This window comes from Nomascus leucogenys, chromosome 8 (assembly GCF_006542625.1).
Source record: "Nomascus leucogenys isolate Asia chromosome 8, Asia_NLE_v1, whole genome shotgun sequence".
NCBI classification, from domain to species: Eukaryota; Metazoa; Chordata; class Mammalia; order Primates; family Hylobatidae; genus Nomascus; species Nomascus leucogenys.
The window spans coordinates 63,838,810-63,855,146 of record NC_044388.1 but is presented as its reverse complement, the minus strand read 5'-3'; the positions used below and the strand labels follow the sequence as shown (position 1 = coordinate 63,855,146).

Here is a 16,337-nt window from a genome sequence, read left to right as displayed (position 1 = left end):
CATAAAAATAACTGCTGTTCTAAGTTTTAAGCACCAATTCCACAGCTACTAACTTGGAACTTGGTAAAACAGCAAGGGATTAAAAATACACAGTGTAATTTCAGCTTTCCTGACAAGGAAAAAACGTCTCAGAAACACCACATTTACTTCTTCAAATTTTTAGAAAGATCTCTTTTCAGAAGTGGCAAAACATCACCTAATATATATATTCCTCAAGATGACTGCTGCTGAGAATCAATTAAAATGAACAGTTAAGACAGGCATTACAAGCTGGCAACTCTTTGGCTAACTGTTCCAGCAGGAACATGTGCTGTCAGTCCAGAGCACTTTTTTTTCCATTTTTAATTATTAGACAATACTTAGAAAGCAAGACATTTGATACGAAACCTCATAATTCTGGCTCCTCTATGAAAATCAAGAGATTGGGTGAATGGGCTCACATTATCATGTGGTGAAAACTGGCAGCTGAGTTTGCAGTCCCTGGTTGAAGGTACCAATATTTTCAGCCTTGGGTACTAACCTTTTCCTCGACGGCCCTTCTTCAAAATCTGAAGAACTAACATCGTTGCTAGTGGAGGACACTTGGGATGCATCGTCCTTTTCATTCTCTGACTGTTCTGATGCTGGTCCTAATCCCTTAGACTGGTCATTACCAAGGAGCCCTACAGGTGAGAAAAGGGGACAAACACTTAAATACATCACATCAGGAGGCAGCACTTTACCACAGTTAACCCTACACAACGCTGATGAAGACAGACAAGAATGTAGATAGAAGAGAATTTAAAAGCACACATCCCTTTTGAATGGGTGGAGAAAAGTAAAACCTCATTCTATTTGAGACCTTTAAAGAGAGTGAAATGCCTAAGAGGAAAACAATTTCAACAGTAAGAAATTTGACCAGAAATTTGGAATTATAATACTATACTTTAGGATTCGTTTTTAAAGAGTACATAAACATCTTTTGCAGCTAAAGGGTTGAAAGAAAGAAAGGAGTATCTGTTATCAAACTAGTCACTCTTGAAGTGGTAAATATTGACTCTACAGATACTGAAAATCCTTTCTGGAATTGCCTGCAGGAACCAGTACCTGCCACACAAGAAAAGGCATCCTTATCTTTGTAGCCACATCTTAGATATTAACTAGAAATACTACTCCACTTGTTTTTCTTCATAGCCATCTATAAGATTAGATTGTAACCAGATTTGCCTTTGATCATCTCAAAGGATAAAGATTCTCTATGATAGCAGATGATAAGCAGGGGAGTCTTGGTGCTCATGGATGTGCTTTTAGTAACCAAAATGTGGATAGAAGCTGCAGGCCCTTGGGGGCTCTAAAAAGCAGCTATGTACTAACTGATATGGAAGTATTTTAACCAGCAGTAAGGTCACACTATAGGGAAACGGGTGAATAAAAAAGCCTCAGAGTTCCTTACATCAATGTAAGTTCTGTCAACAAGAAGCTTCCACTCATACACATGTCCACAGCGACTCGACCCGCTGTCCACTGTCTAGTCACAACCCTCGAAGGCAACCAGAGCTGGGCAGTAGCAGCACTGCTAGCACAGCATCTGCAGTTTTATGGTGCTTGATCTTGAAGCCAAAAATACAGAGTGGCCCCTTGATTTTTGCTCTTCTAGTCCTTCCACCAATTTTATGCACACTTCATTTCTCTGTACTAAGTCTTTGCGACTGAAGTATCTCAGAAAGTGACTTCTGTTAGTTGTACTAAACACTATGTAGAACACAGTGTTCTATGTATTTGATTAAAAATATATAAACATTCTGAATGAACATAGTACACATCAACAAAGCCCTGGGACCTGGCTTGTTTCTGCTTGCATTTCCCCAGTTATCTATTTTTACATCATTCAGAGTATGAGTGATAACATAAGCTTGAAAATAAAACACACGGTTATTCACTTCGACTAATGAGGCTTTAAGAGTTGTGACTACAATACAGAAATAGAAACATACAAAAACCCCCAAAGAAAATGCTGGGAATCTGCACTGTGAGGGGAGAAGGAAACAACTGTATGGAAATCTAAGAATCCAAGGATAAAAGCATGGCCAGTGTTTCAGAGATTGAAGCCATGTTCTCCATTACAGTAGCCACGAGTCATGTGCAGCTACTGAGCACCTGAAATATGCCTAGTGTGGATAAGAAAATAAATTTTAATTGTACTTAATGGTAATTTAATATCAGAATGTAACATGTCGTTGACAATGTTACATTAATTGTGGAAATATTTTGGATTAGGTAAAATCAAATATATTAACATTTATTTCACCTACTTCTTTTGAGTGTGACTGCAGAAACTAAAGTTACGTATGTAGTTTAAATAACATCTTTACTGATCAGCACTCAGAGCACATTAGTAGTGTCACGATGCGAGTGGGGGATCCCCTCCCCCACCCAATTAGGATACAGATGACATTTAACTGAGACTAGAGTTGGCCAAGGAACATAATATTTATCTTATCTGTAAAAAGAGAAGATGGATAAATTACCATAGAGAAAACGGGTAGAAAACTGAAAATAAAAATGCTGGTTAAAGAGCCAGATGTAAAACTGAAAAGGAAAAAAAGAGGATGCACATCGTAAATATGTATCGTCTTGGTTGAGTTCAAATTTTTCTTTTTGCTTTTCAGATAGGATCTCGCTCTGTTGCCCAGGCTGGAGGGCAGTGGCGCAATCATAGCTTACTGCAGCCTTGACCTCCTGGGCTGGAGAAATCCTCCTGCCTCAGCTGAGACCACAGACACATGCCACCAGGCTCAGCTAATCCTTGTAATTTTTGTAGAGAGACAGGGTTTCGCCATGTTGCCCAGGCTGATCTCAAACTCCTGGGCTCAAGGCATCCACTCACCTCAGCCTCCCAAAATGCTGGGATTACAGGCATGAGTCACTGCACCTGTCCTGAAGTTTCCTTTTTTCAATAGCACAAGGTGGGAATAACATAATGGAGAATAAAGCACAGAAGGCAAAAAAAGGGATCAATTCTGAATTTATCCATTCATTTACTTAACAAATACTATATGCCAGGGCACTGGGGATACAGGTTAATCAAAATCTAAAATTAGGAGAGAGACAAACACAGACATATGCATCACTCAGTAATAAGTGAAGAAAAGAAAGTGATGGAGAGGATAACGAGTGAGCCAATGGAGCCAGCCAGCAAGCTTGCAATACCAAAACAAGAAGAAAGTTGGGATTTGCAGTAAGCCTAAAAACACAGAGTGGGGATGGAGGAAGAGGACAAGGAGGAAGAAGAGCTATATTGGTATTAAAAACTAACTAAACAAGGACTAGGAGCAGCTCAGGAAGACTGGGAAGGGTTCCTATACCCTTTGGTATGTAACAGCAGCTGAAGTCTTAGCTGAATAAGAGGTGAATGCATGAAAGAATGACTGAACAAATGACTTAGCAGTTAAGTAAGAAAGTTAAGCTTTTTGATGACAGCTTTGCTTCTGTCCTCCTGACAAAAGGAATCTGGGTGACTGAAAAGAGAAGTGCTTCTCAAACTTGAGCATGCATGCGAATCACCCCCCAAGTGTCCCCTGTTCTAACACATTCCCAGGTGACACTAATGCTGCTTTGGCTGCTCTGGGGACTTTTGTTTTGGGGGGGGGTGGGCGCGGGGGGACAAGGTCTTGCTATGTCACCCATGCTAGAGTGCAGTGACATGCTCACAACAGCCTCAGCCTCCTAGGTGCAAGCAGTCCTCCTAGGCTCAAGCCAGCCTCCTGAATGGCTGGGACTACAAGTGTGCATCACCACACCCCACTAATTTTTTTCTTTTTTTTATACATGGGGTCTTACTTTGTTGCCAAGCTGGTCTCACACTCCTGGGTTCAAGTAATCCTTGCCCATTTCGACCTCCCAAAGCGGTGGAATTACAGGCGTGAAAACCGCACATGGCCTCATGTACCTTTTATCAATAATTTTGCCGAAAAAAAAAGACGCTTGCCTGCAAAATGTCACAAAGTTACAAGAATCAGCTAACGTGACAAATAGAGACTCAAAAAAGTAACAGGTTGGAAAAAAAGTGCATGTCTAAGAAGCATAAACGTAAAGAGATGTGTAATGTTCTCCCCAACTACCCTCTCACCCTGCAAATCAATTGTTTAAGTACAAATTAGGGGTAATTTTATGAAGAGATTTTACGCATGAAAAATACCTAGGAATATTAAACGATTTTATGTGAGCAAAATGCAAAACAGATAAGGCTACTCTGATAAGGCATGACTGAGCAGAAAGAAATCAAAGTACTGACTCCATTGTTCCAGGCCCTCAAACTAAATCTTCCGAGAACTCCAAAGTTTTCCACCATTCTGAGGACTGCAATGAGTACCTGAACTAAAAGAGAATCGCATTCACGTCCCAGGTTCATAAAATGGGGCCCATACATAAGGAACTGCCTTTATACAAATTAAAGGGCCATAGGCTCCCCCCACCCCCCACCTTGAGACAGAGTCTCACTCTGTCATGAGGCTGGAGCACAGTGGCACAATCTTGGCTCACTGCAACCTCCGCCTCCCAGGTTCAAGCAATGCTCCTTCCTCAGCCTCCTGAGTAGCTGGGACTATAGGTGTTCACTACCATGCTCAGCTAATTTTTGTATTTTTAGTAGAGACGGGGTTTCACCATGTTGGCCAGAACAGTCTTGATCTCTTGACCTTGTGATACACACCTGCCTCAGCCTCCCAAAGTGCTAGGATTACAGACGTGAGCCACCACGCCTGGCCAGGACCATAGATTTTACTGGCCCTTATGAAGGCGCAAGACTGACTTTATTCTGCACGTGATCAACTTTTTCAATTTGAGTACTTCCATTCTGTATATATCAGCCCAGAAAACATTTACATTTATTTATAGTCAGACAGCCTACATGGTTGAACAAACCTGGGCTTTTTCCTTATCTAACCCCCGCGCCGGCGACCAATCTCCCCTGTACTGACTACCACATTTCATTTTGAATGTTTTAAGCCCAATCATACAGCCTGCCCAATCCAGGAGGGCCAGGTCAGCAAGATGGAGTATGATGCCACAGGGCAACAGAGCCATTATTATAACATTAGCCAAGCTAATGTACTGCCTTTTCTCTCCCCTAACAAAGCCCTGCCACCAATTGTTAAAATTATTATTTTTAGTCAACGAAAAATAATGAAATGGCATCCCCTCCTTCACACACTCAAACCGTTTTTATTTTTCCAACCACCTCCCCCACCCCAACCAACACAAACCTTTGTTGGGGAGAGGAGGTTAAACAGAGGAAATTGAATGAATGGCCCAAAGATTCAGTCTATCCCATTAGCATTTGTTCTCCTCTATTAATATTCAGTAGGTTGAACTTAAATTAAACCATGTCTATTGTCTTTCACAAAAGCAATAAATATGAGCTGAAAATTGTAAATCACTGCAGTAAAGGCAGCTTGGTTACTGTGCCTGCAACCTCAGCTAGTCACCATCAGCTGACAGGAGAAGTGCGTCTAGGATCCAAGACCATTTAGCCACAAGGCAGTGTCCATTTGTGCAGCTGAGAACTCTAAAGAAACTGAACACAACAGAACCCTGCCATCAGCAGCTCTGCACATTCAGGAGCTTTTCACCCCATCTCCCAAATTAGCAAGAAATGAAAAGACCGCACAAAACAATACAACAAAACAGGCTTCTTTCTGAGTGTGGAACAGCAGCATCAAAATGGAACAGGAATTCCTGTTGTTCTTGGAAACTGGAGATACTAGTGTATGGCTCTCTCCCTCTTGCCTTATATGATGGGCGTTGGGAAAATTGAAACACAAATTAGGCCAAAGATTCCTTTAGCTGAAGGAACTTCTAAAGCAACGGATGAGAACGACAGATTTCAGAACACAGATGTATGGACAGAAGACAACTCTTTTCTAATATCTGGAAAAAAAAAGCGGGGGGGCGGGGGGGGACTAGAGCATGCAGTCTATATCATTTTATGATGTTTTAGACACAAAGAAGTTTTACCGGTCCTGTCTCATTAGCTACACATACATGACAATAGAAAACCAAAGGAAAAGCCAATGGCTCTATTCCACAAAAGCAATGCCAAAAGAAGGGTTAAAAAGAAAGGAAAAACGAGGAGGGCTTTGAGGCTGTTCCAGGGCTTCTAAAACATCTGGAGCACACCAAAGTCATTAGCATATTAGGGTGAGTCAATGTATTTAGCTTTGTTGTAGAAAAGATGCACAAAAGGTAATTCTGTATTATAGAGCCAATGCCGTCTGTCACCCTGTCACTGTGAGACAAGGTTATCACATTACATATCAAACAGTCAAGCATCCAAAGAGAGCTTTCATTTTCAGCAGCAATTTGTGTGTGTGTGTGTGTGTGTGTGTGTGTGTGTGTGTGTGGGTGTGTGTGTGTGTGGGTGTGCACACACGCAGCACTTTAAGTTGATAGAAAAATTATAAAAGCAGCCCCCATGGCTGAGGTAGGGCCCTCTCTGAGGTCATCAGAATGCAGGGTTTGCTGCCACTGATAGTGAAAAATAAATGTTACATTCACTCAGGTTTTGCAAAGAGAAAAAAAAATGAATTGCTCTTTAAGCAGGGTAGGCATTCCGATGCCAGGGCAGATTTGGCTTTGGGCCTGCTTGGCATGTTCAATATGAACATGGAGTTTGCCCATCCCTGTACACATGCGGGTCAGCATGTGAAGCTTCCAATGGAGCACAGAGCTCCAGGGAGAGGGGCGAGCAGGCCGCAGGGTCTGCAGAGCACAGCCCAGGCTTGTCCACTGACATGCTCACCAGATCAACATGCTGGTATGACTGAGAACAAATGCCAGTCATGAGGCATGATGTCGGTGGCACACTTGTGGTCAAGGAGGCGCAAATGAAAGTGGTTTCATACCTCGGCTTATGGAAAATAATTATCCCTTTCTTTCATGAGACCAGCCCCTGAGGCTACTAGGGCTCCCCTTTGTCTACTGTCAAATCAGCTATGGAGATTTCCCATTTGGGTCAAGAAAAGACAATCCAAAACCACCCCCATCCATCACTCCCTAAAACAGTCCCAAGATATGAAGGCAGGGATGGGGAGGATAAATAGTTGGACGCGGGGGACATATTTTTGTTACATTTAACCCCTCCAAAAACAGATGTAAATACTGATTTGTAAATCAACAATCTCACAAGAGCTCACCACCACAAGAATCCACCCCCACGACACACCTTCAACAATCTACACCTCTTTTGCATGCACAATTTTTTGAGAAAGTGTTAGATACTAAAACCTGACATGGTGTTCATTATTAACATGGAAAAGTTGGGTCACTGGGTAGATAAGGAAAATGCCTGACTCCATCCTTTTTTTCCAATTTCAGAACCAAGTAAATGACTACCTTTGAGATAGATGGGACCCTGGGCCCCAGAAGGCAATAAATGCCTTGAGCTACAAAGGAACAAACCCAGCAGACATCTCCTATTTCCTCAGAGGAAGAGGTAAGCAGAACACTGCAACTACTAGAATGGGCCCTATTCTTGCTATCTAGACCCCAAATGAGTAAGAACCACCAAAAGACAAAAGACCTGCCCTTCGCACATCCTAACCAACAATCCCAGGGGGACAGAAAACATTGCTCACTGAGAGTATCCAACAAAAATAAATAAAAATAGACAACAAGGCTGACAGTTTAACTTTATTCAACACAAAACCTCTCACAAAAACAAAGAGCTGTGATCTTCAGGAAAGATTTCCCAACCAGCCCAGAAGCTATTTAAACTCTGATGATCACCAGTGTGAACATAATGTACCGCTCATTTTGGCACAACTCCCTGTTACTTCTTTGGGCAAGGGCTCATCCTCCCTACTCTCTTCCCCTCTTCACTCCTTCTTCATCCTTAATATGACCTTTATAACAATCAGAACAAGTACCGTACCTAGAATAATAATAATGACTGAATTATAAACACCCGCGATGCTCTGCAATCAGCAGTTCTAGTTTTCTGTTCAATCCCATGACTACTCTATCCCAGGCCGTAACTGCTCTGGGTCCACACTTCATCTCAACACCCTTTTAATTTTACACTGACAACCCAGTCAAACACACACCCACCAGACAACCCAGTTATAAATACCCACCAAAACATAAATCCCTGGAATCCCCTAGGATATGCAACTCGAGCTTCTATCAGCTCATGAAAAGAATTCCACGCCACAGAGGGCCCAGAACTGACCACCTCCAAGGTCAAAAGCCGCCTACAGAAGAAAACTGACTCAAGGCAACAGTGGGCTTAGGCTGATGTGTAACCATGAGCGGCAGAACAATGGCATCACTGCAGAGCAAGGGAACTCAGTCACATGAAGGAGACGGAAACACAAGGGCATTTTTTTTTTGAGAATTTTTCTAAGACAGATAAATGAGCCCAACATGTGGAAAGTCTTGTGTTCAGATAAACTAACAGGCCCAAATTTGATTTCTCATCTCACAGAATTTGCACTTCTCAAAGGGAGATGTCCATGAACACAGCATGTTTACAGATAGCTAATGATATTCTTCTACCTTCAAGTAATTACAAGTGTGTATGTACTTAGGTCTCTAAAGCTTCCTGTCATCTTTACCCCACAAATGTAAGGTACCAAAAGAAACCAGGTATCCAATTTGAGCCAGGCTCTCCAAAGACAGGCAAAGCTGCTGCTTTAACTCAATCGACAAGTGCCATAAAGTTATCGGTTTCTGTACTAATCTGTAATGATAAATGGGCAAAGCTCCACAAACTTTGTGTCCTGATTGACACCATAATTTGTAGATAAATAAACAGCCACACCCTTTGCCCTTAAACCTCTCTGGGCTGCCTTCATTCCCTAGGATAAAAGGAATCTCTTGGAAGTTCTAAGTTCTGTTTTCTTTGTAGCATGACTAGGAGGGACAGTAGTTCCCCAGTTTCCTTATTACCTCATTCACATATCAAGAAATCAACTGCCCTCCTGCTTTTCAAATGAATATATTCAGAGAGGATTAAGTAGTCCATTCAAAGTTAAAAAAAAAAAAAAAAAAAGAAAAAACCTGCTGACAACAAATAACTTCAGAAAGGCCTACTGCCTCCCAGAGCAGCATTCTTTCCACTACTGAAATATAATGAATGGAAGCAGTACAGAAAGCAGTACTATAGGAATGTGGCCATGGAATCTGCTAAGATTTGAGGCACCAAACACTGAAGGTTCCTCAAATTCATCTGTGTTTACAGACAGTAATACAGACATGAATTAATGCACGAAATTCGGAAGAATCAAGAGCACTCGAAGTTTAAAGCTTTTAGGTCTCAATCCAGAACCACTTCAGGTCTCAGGATCTATTTGCATGCCTCAGTTTCCTCCATCTTTCAAGGAAAGAAGATAGAGGTAGAAAAAGAAAGGATTAATGGAAATGAAAGCAAACATGCTGTTTATGAAGGAAACCAGAGCTATGGTGAGGATGAACTAATTAACTTTAATCAAACATTTATTTTTAAATGCTGGGAAATGATCAGATAAATTGGTAATAAAATAAAAGGGACCAGCTATAGCTGGATGGCATTCAGTCTCCAGAGAAATGTCTAAATTCATACAAGCCTGATTGAAACTGCAGATTTGGCCAAAATGGTCAACAGAGCTTAATGCTTTAAGAGCGACATTAATTCTCTCTTGTAAATTTCCACAGTGCCTTTGCAGGAGCCACCATTGCCCCTAGGGAGGATATCAAAGCTAAAAGAATATTAATATTAAGCAAATCGCAACACTTTTTACATAGTCTCTCATATATATATAGCACCTTGCCATCCACAATGGATTTAATCAGGACCCCAGCAGGGAAACCCACAAAGGCCTTTTTCTCCAACAAAAGCCATACCAGCCTGAAACAAATCTAGAGCTATTTGGTTTGTCTTTTATTTATAGGAACAGACCTTCTATCCCAGGTTCCTCAAGATAAGCCACCAAAAACTGCACCTGACAGACCCGTGGAGCAGCCATCCTCAGAGCCGGATCATTGCAGAGACAGAGAGGAAGAAGGACAGAGGGAGGGAGGGAGGGAGGAAGAGCGCAGTGAGGCAGGCTCCGGAGCACTTGTCAACAATCCTCCCCTGTACGTAATAAGCAAGCGGCAGTGCAGATTCCGCGCGGCAATAGGACGGCCAGAACAGCAATGGGGCCGAGGGGGAGGGGAGGCAGCCAGGAGAGAAGGTTATTTATGTGCATGGGAGGGAATCGAACACCAAAGAGGAGGGGTCTCCGGCTGGCTCCCCCAACCCTGATAAATTAAAATGAGAAAAAGGAAAAGAGCCACTAGCTTTTCATCCTGCCATTTCCCCAACCTGCAATGCAGACAAATCCGAAGTATAGCATTTCTGACATATGGGGGGGAGGGGGACATTCACAGTTTAATTGTGCACACTTTTGTGTCCCCAGCCGGTCAGATGCCCCCACCCCATTGCCAAGCACACCCCACCCCCACGGACAGCGGACTCCAGGGCGCAGTTTCAATGGCATCCCTTTTTAATATCATAATCTGTGTCATTCAGCACTTGCCTTTTATTTATTTTTATTTGTTTTTTTGGCTGGGAAACCTGGGCAGCTCTCCAGACAGACTGCAGAAATCTCTTTCCACATGCTCCTCCTGCAGCCCGCCCTCCCCCTTCCACTGATTCCAGCTTCCACGGAGCCTCATTACTTATGAAGTGACCGCATGGGCCACCGCTGCCCCCACCAACAACACAGGGGCACCCCTCCCCCTGCCCTGCGCAGGCCCCTCCCCGAGGCACATAAATTGATCTAATCTAATCAAACAGAAGCTGTTTTCTCTCATTGTTTCTTGAGGATCTTTCACAAAACCGGCTCTGTGGTCTGGCAGCTGCTGGGAGGGGTGAAAAAGGCAGGAGTCCAACTGAGGGCTGGCCAGCTCCCTGGCCTCAGACAACTGAAGTACACATCTCCTTTCATATGTTATAGCTTTTTGATTTTTAAAGTCAATTCTCTTGAAGCCTTTGAACTTCAACCAGCAATGATAATGTCCAAAACACATGCTCTCAACACTACCACACGCTTCTCTTCATGCCCTTCCAAGGAGAGGAAGATGGTGGCCAAGTCGACATGGCACTGGAAGTTTTCCTCAGATGCATCCAGAGGAACTGGAAACATGCCTTACTAATACTTTCAGTTTCTTGTTTCCTAGTTGTTGAACCATCTAACGAGGCCCTTCTGGGTTCTAATACTTCACACACAGTAACTTATTTATACCTCACAAAAACCCTGAAGGTAGATGTCAACTTTGCTCAAGAGCAAAGTCACCCAGGCAAGCAGGCAATCAAAGCCAAATGGGTATTCTCTCCACAATGACCAACTCTTGTTTGCTGAATAACTAAAGCTCATAAACATGCCAGAACTTCTTACATCAAAAATATATAAACATAAATATATACATACATACACATAAACACGCACACACAGACAGATATCAGGAAGCTAGATGATGGTCCTCCTTAGTGTCTATTTGATATCCACCACTTTAAAATCATAATTATATATAGGGCCTCAGAGATACTCTACTACAATTCCCCCACTTCGCAGATGATGTAACTGTGGCTAAAACCAAGTTTGTCTCTTAGCAAAGGTCACAGAGCTAGCTCCTATGTCTCAACAGACAGGAGGCTATCCGAGAAACCAGTGGCACTGGGGAAGAAGGGGTGGGGTAACCTCAATATACAATTCCGTACAGAACATAGAAGGCTGGAAAAGAGTTGCTCTCCAATGGTTGCCAGGGTGAGCCCCCACAGCAGACCCTTATTTAGTGCTCCACAGTGCAGCATGTTCCTGTTAACAGTGAACAAGTGTTTGGCATGCTCCCCACCACAGCGTAAGTCATACAGAGTCCATTAAAGAACATTCAGGGGATGACTATTTGGCCTTTTTCCTCTTCCTTCTACTGGGACATGTCTTTTGGCTGCTTCAATGATCAACAGCACCCATAGCAGAGAACTGGAAAGGAGACCTGAGGCAGATATTCTGATGTATGCTAATTCTCAGCAAGGTTGGTAAGAAAAGTAGAAATGCCGAGACATAAACAGTTGGCCAGAAATGAAGTTTCACAATCACGTATGATTAGTGGTTTTCCTGAACACCCCCAGTTCTGTCACTCAAACACTCAGAGTGCACACAGGCATCAGCACTAATAAAACACTATCTGCCCCTTTACTATCTCCACTGCTTCCTTCTCTTCTAGTCAACTAAAGAGAAATGGGTATTTAAATTTTAAGAAATAAGAAAAGCCTCACCGTCGTCATTACTTCCTGATCATGCAGGCAATATTTCCTAAAATACAGTACATGCAAGTCAGTCCTGTGTCTGTGAGGCCGGGAAGGAGACTTAACAAAACTCTCCGTTGTAAATGGCCATAAGTTTTAGACTGTTTAGATGAAATGTTGGTCCCCTACTAAAGAAGAAACATGCAAACTACCATATTAGACTCACAGCATCCTCTGGAAGACCAAGAATAACACTAAGAAATAGGTTCAGCTTAGGAATACCAACACAACTTACAATATTTAAAGACAAGAAAGAAGAGAGGGTGGAAAGACTGGGGAAGAACTTTTCTTGGCTCCATCCATGTTCATTAACAGGATGAAGGCACCACCATCTAAGTTTCAATAGTGAAATATCAGAGCAAGTCATAAATCTTAAACGAAAATCCTCTGAATAATCAATCCACTTTAATTTTTAAGGATATAAAGAATATCTGTGAACCTGCAGCCAAACCCAACTACTCAAACACAACCTAAAGCCTTGCCTATGTGCTTTTTTATATTGTAACATAAACATATATAAATAGCATTTTGTTTCACCGCATTTGATTATAAACTTTACAAAACAGGTTCCAATGGGAATTGGGCTTTTTCCAACTCAACATCAAGTTACTAAGATCCATCCACGGCCTTGCTTATATCTCTTGCCTATCCATTTTCATTATTACACAATGGATTATTTCTAATACTACACAACTGATGAATGGTGGGTATTCCACCATGATTCTCATGTCCAAGGGCATCTACAGCGCTTCTAGTTTATTGCTATCATGAACCATGTTGCAATTCCTCTCTGCGAGTCTCCAGGAAATCATGCACTAGAGTTTCTCCTTAGATAATATTTGGGACTGGAAGTGGTAGATATCCTTGGATATGCAAATGTTCAAATTTACAAGTTGAATGGCAAATCAGTTTCCAAAGCAGGTGTCAACTTTTGATTTTGCACCAGTAATGTTACCACTGTAATCCCAAAATGTTTAAAGACCTTCTATAACACGTCACAAGAGAGACCAAGGAACTCTACTAACTCTAATTCAGGAGAAGTCAGAATTTTCAGAAGGGATCTCATATTCACAGTAATTCTATGCAGCCAACCGGGTTCACGGCTGCCATCCACCTAATTATCACCTCAACCCCAGGACCAACCCCAGTTGGTGCCTTGGTATTTCAGTACCATGCAATGAATAATTTCCCCAAAACTACTAATCGCAAAGGAGGGGTAGGGTGGTGTGGATTGTCGTGTGATAGAAGAGAGTACAAGGTTATGGTGCCAGAGAATTTCACATAATATAGAATTTTAATGGTCACACAGCATTAGCCATGTATTTGTAATGATATTTCTGTGTTATATGGATGAAATTACGTAGTATTGACCATATCACATAGGGTGTGATAAAAATTAATGCAGAAAGATGATCTACTATGCTAATATTTGACTTTCAAAAACATCATTAAAGTGTGGGCACTCTATGGCAGCAGTATAGTAATAATAAATATTACCTGTTGGAATTTTATTGAAATAAAAGTTAATACACTGGCACTATACCAACCAGAATTAGGTACACACAGATTCTGGCTTGAACGCTTTCCAAGAAGGCTTGGTAATTCCTGACACACCAACACTGCTGAACTTTGTAATGCATGTGGCTGGCCCGATAGCTAACACGTCGACAAGGCCACACCGTACAATTATAAAATAATACCAATAATTAGAAGAACATAGCAGGGTGACCCGGATTGGGTGACGGTAGGCAAACTCGTGAAACTAACTGGGTTGTTAATGCTACAATTAAAGTGGTCGTTCCAATTCAGAAGCTATCAAAAAAGACAACACTGTAGCCCTCCTTATCTGGGTTTTAGATTTCCAAGGTTTCAGTCAGCCATGGTCACCCAAGGTCTGAGAATACTAAATTTAAAAATCCCCAAAATAAACAATTCATAAGTTTTAAATTGCACACCATTTTGTGTAGCATGCTGAAACCTTGTACTATCCTGCCCCCAGGACGTGAATGATTTGCACTGCACAGTATTTATGCATAAGAAAAAAAACACAGTATATATAGGGTTTGGTAATAGCGACAGTTTCAGGCATCCCGTGGATATGGGAGGACTACTGTATTCTACATGAATTTTTTAAATTAAAAAATACTTATTTGATAAACACCTTGCACTAAAAACCTTAGTGGATCATAACACACACAGCTATGATTAAGAATGATTAAGAAAAATCATAAGACTTCTCTCTGCCTCAGTTTCCTCACCTGTTAAATGGAAATAAGGACAACACTGGTGTTGGGCACATTAATTACACAAGTAAAAGGGTTTATGCTACACTGTAAACATACAGGGCTACCTACATGCATTCATGGTAATAAAACACTCAAATTTTGGTTCAATATATATTGTTGGCTTTTTGGCTGGAAAAAGAAACATATAATAAAATATACTTAACATATCTGAAGGTGAACACAGAAATAATGCCAAGTCAAACAGAATGATCAACCTTTTTCAGAATATTTTGAAAACATTACTCAATAGTATCAAGTAAAATTGAACCAGAATCACAAAAAAAGCTGTTTACCTACTTAGGAATAGTGAAGAAAGGAAAACTGTCTATTAAAAGCACTGAGGCCACGTGCAGTGGCTCACGCCCGTAATCCCAGCACTTAGGGAGGCCAAGGCGGGCAGGTCACAACGTCAGGAGATTGAGACCATCCTGGCCAACATGATGAAACCCTGTTTCTACTAAAATATAAAAAATTAGCCAGGCATGGTGGTGCACGCCTGTAGTCCCAGCTACTGGGGAGGCTGAGACAGGGGAAGCACTTGAACCCAAGAGAGGGACACTGCAGCGAGTCGAGATCTCGCCACTGCACTCCAGCCTGGGGACAGAGCGAGAATCCATCTCAGAAAAGGGCTGGGAGCGGTGGATCACGCCTGTAACCACAGCATTTTGGGAGGCCGATGTGGGCAGATCACCTGAGGTCGGGAGTTCAAGACCAGTCTGACCAACACGGAGAAATCCCATCTCTACTAAAAATACAAAATTAGGCCAAGCATGGTGGCTCACATCTGTAATCCCAGCACTTTGGGAGGCTGAGGCGGGCAGATCACAAGGTCAGGAGATCGAGACCATCCTGGCTAACACGATGAAATCCCATCTCTGCTAAGAATACAAAAAATTAGCCGGGCACAGTGGTGCGCGCCTGTGGTCCCAACTATTCAGGACTCCCGGAGTCGCAGTGAGCTGAGATCGCACCATTGCACTCCAGCCTGGGCAACAACAGCAAAAACTCCGTGCCCCTACCACCCCCAAAAAAGCATTGAAACAAAGGGCTGATAGGTCAAAACTGAAGAGTGAGTAATCACCTCTTCAAATTTCTGACTCTGACAAAAGTAGTACCCTCATATGCTGCTAGTGTGATTAACTGATAAAATCTTTCAAAAGAGCAACCTGGAAATGAAGGCTAACAAATCTACAATCCAGTAATTTCTAGAAATTAATACTAACAAACCAATAACAGAAGCAATGATTTGCTTCTAATAATTACTTTGTTGGTTAATACAACAAATTAATGACAGAAGCAAAAATTTCAATGTAGCTTGTTTTAATTATTTTGCCACTTCTTTGACTGGTTTAAATTGTATGTCCGTTTCCCAAAAAAAAAAAAAAAAAAAAAGAAAAAGAAAAAGAAAAAAATTATTCTACATCGGCTTCCTGGGCCATGCAATAGACAGATTAGCAATGCTTTGGTTCTGAATTACTGCATGAAGCCGCTAGGGTAGCTGGGTTGAGTCCTCCCTGTGTGGCAGCTGACACATTCTCTGCGTTACTTGACCCTTGGAGCTTCAAGGCCTTTGCACATGCTGTTTGTTCCCTTTTCTGACTATTCTCTCCTCTGCCTAGAGAGTGCCTGCTCCTCTTTCCATTTGACAGGTCCTACTCCAATATAATTTCAAAACGTACGAAGCTAACATTTACCCAACTGTCATGTTCCTTCAAGAAGAAGATTTAGTCTTGCTCATCTTTTGT

General features: G+C 41.9%; 1 protein-coding gene across 8 annotated transcripts in view; it reads right to left on the bottom strand.

Moving 5' to 3' along the window:
- Positions 1-16,337, bottom strand: part of JARID2 (jumonji and AT-rich interaction domain containing 2) — a 277,805-nt gene that overhangs the window by 111,626 nt on the left and 149,842 nt on the right. For 3 of the 8 annotated variants that reach the window (XM_030817334.1, XM_030817335.1, XM_030817338.1), the window contains exon 3: positions 521-662. The exons of 2 other annotated variants lie outside the window; for them this stretch is intronic. In XM_030817334.1, the coding sequence (XP_030673194.1) occupies positions 521-662 (142 nt within the window). Of the gene's footprint in view, positions 1-520; positions 663-9,913; positions 10,270-16,337 lie in introns of those variants that run through there. 3 more of the 8 variants (XM_030817336.1, XM_030817337.1, XM_030817341.1) reach the window with 2 other exon arrangements.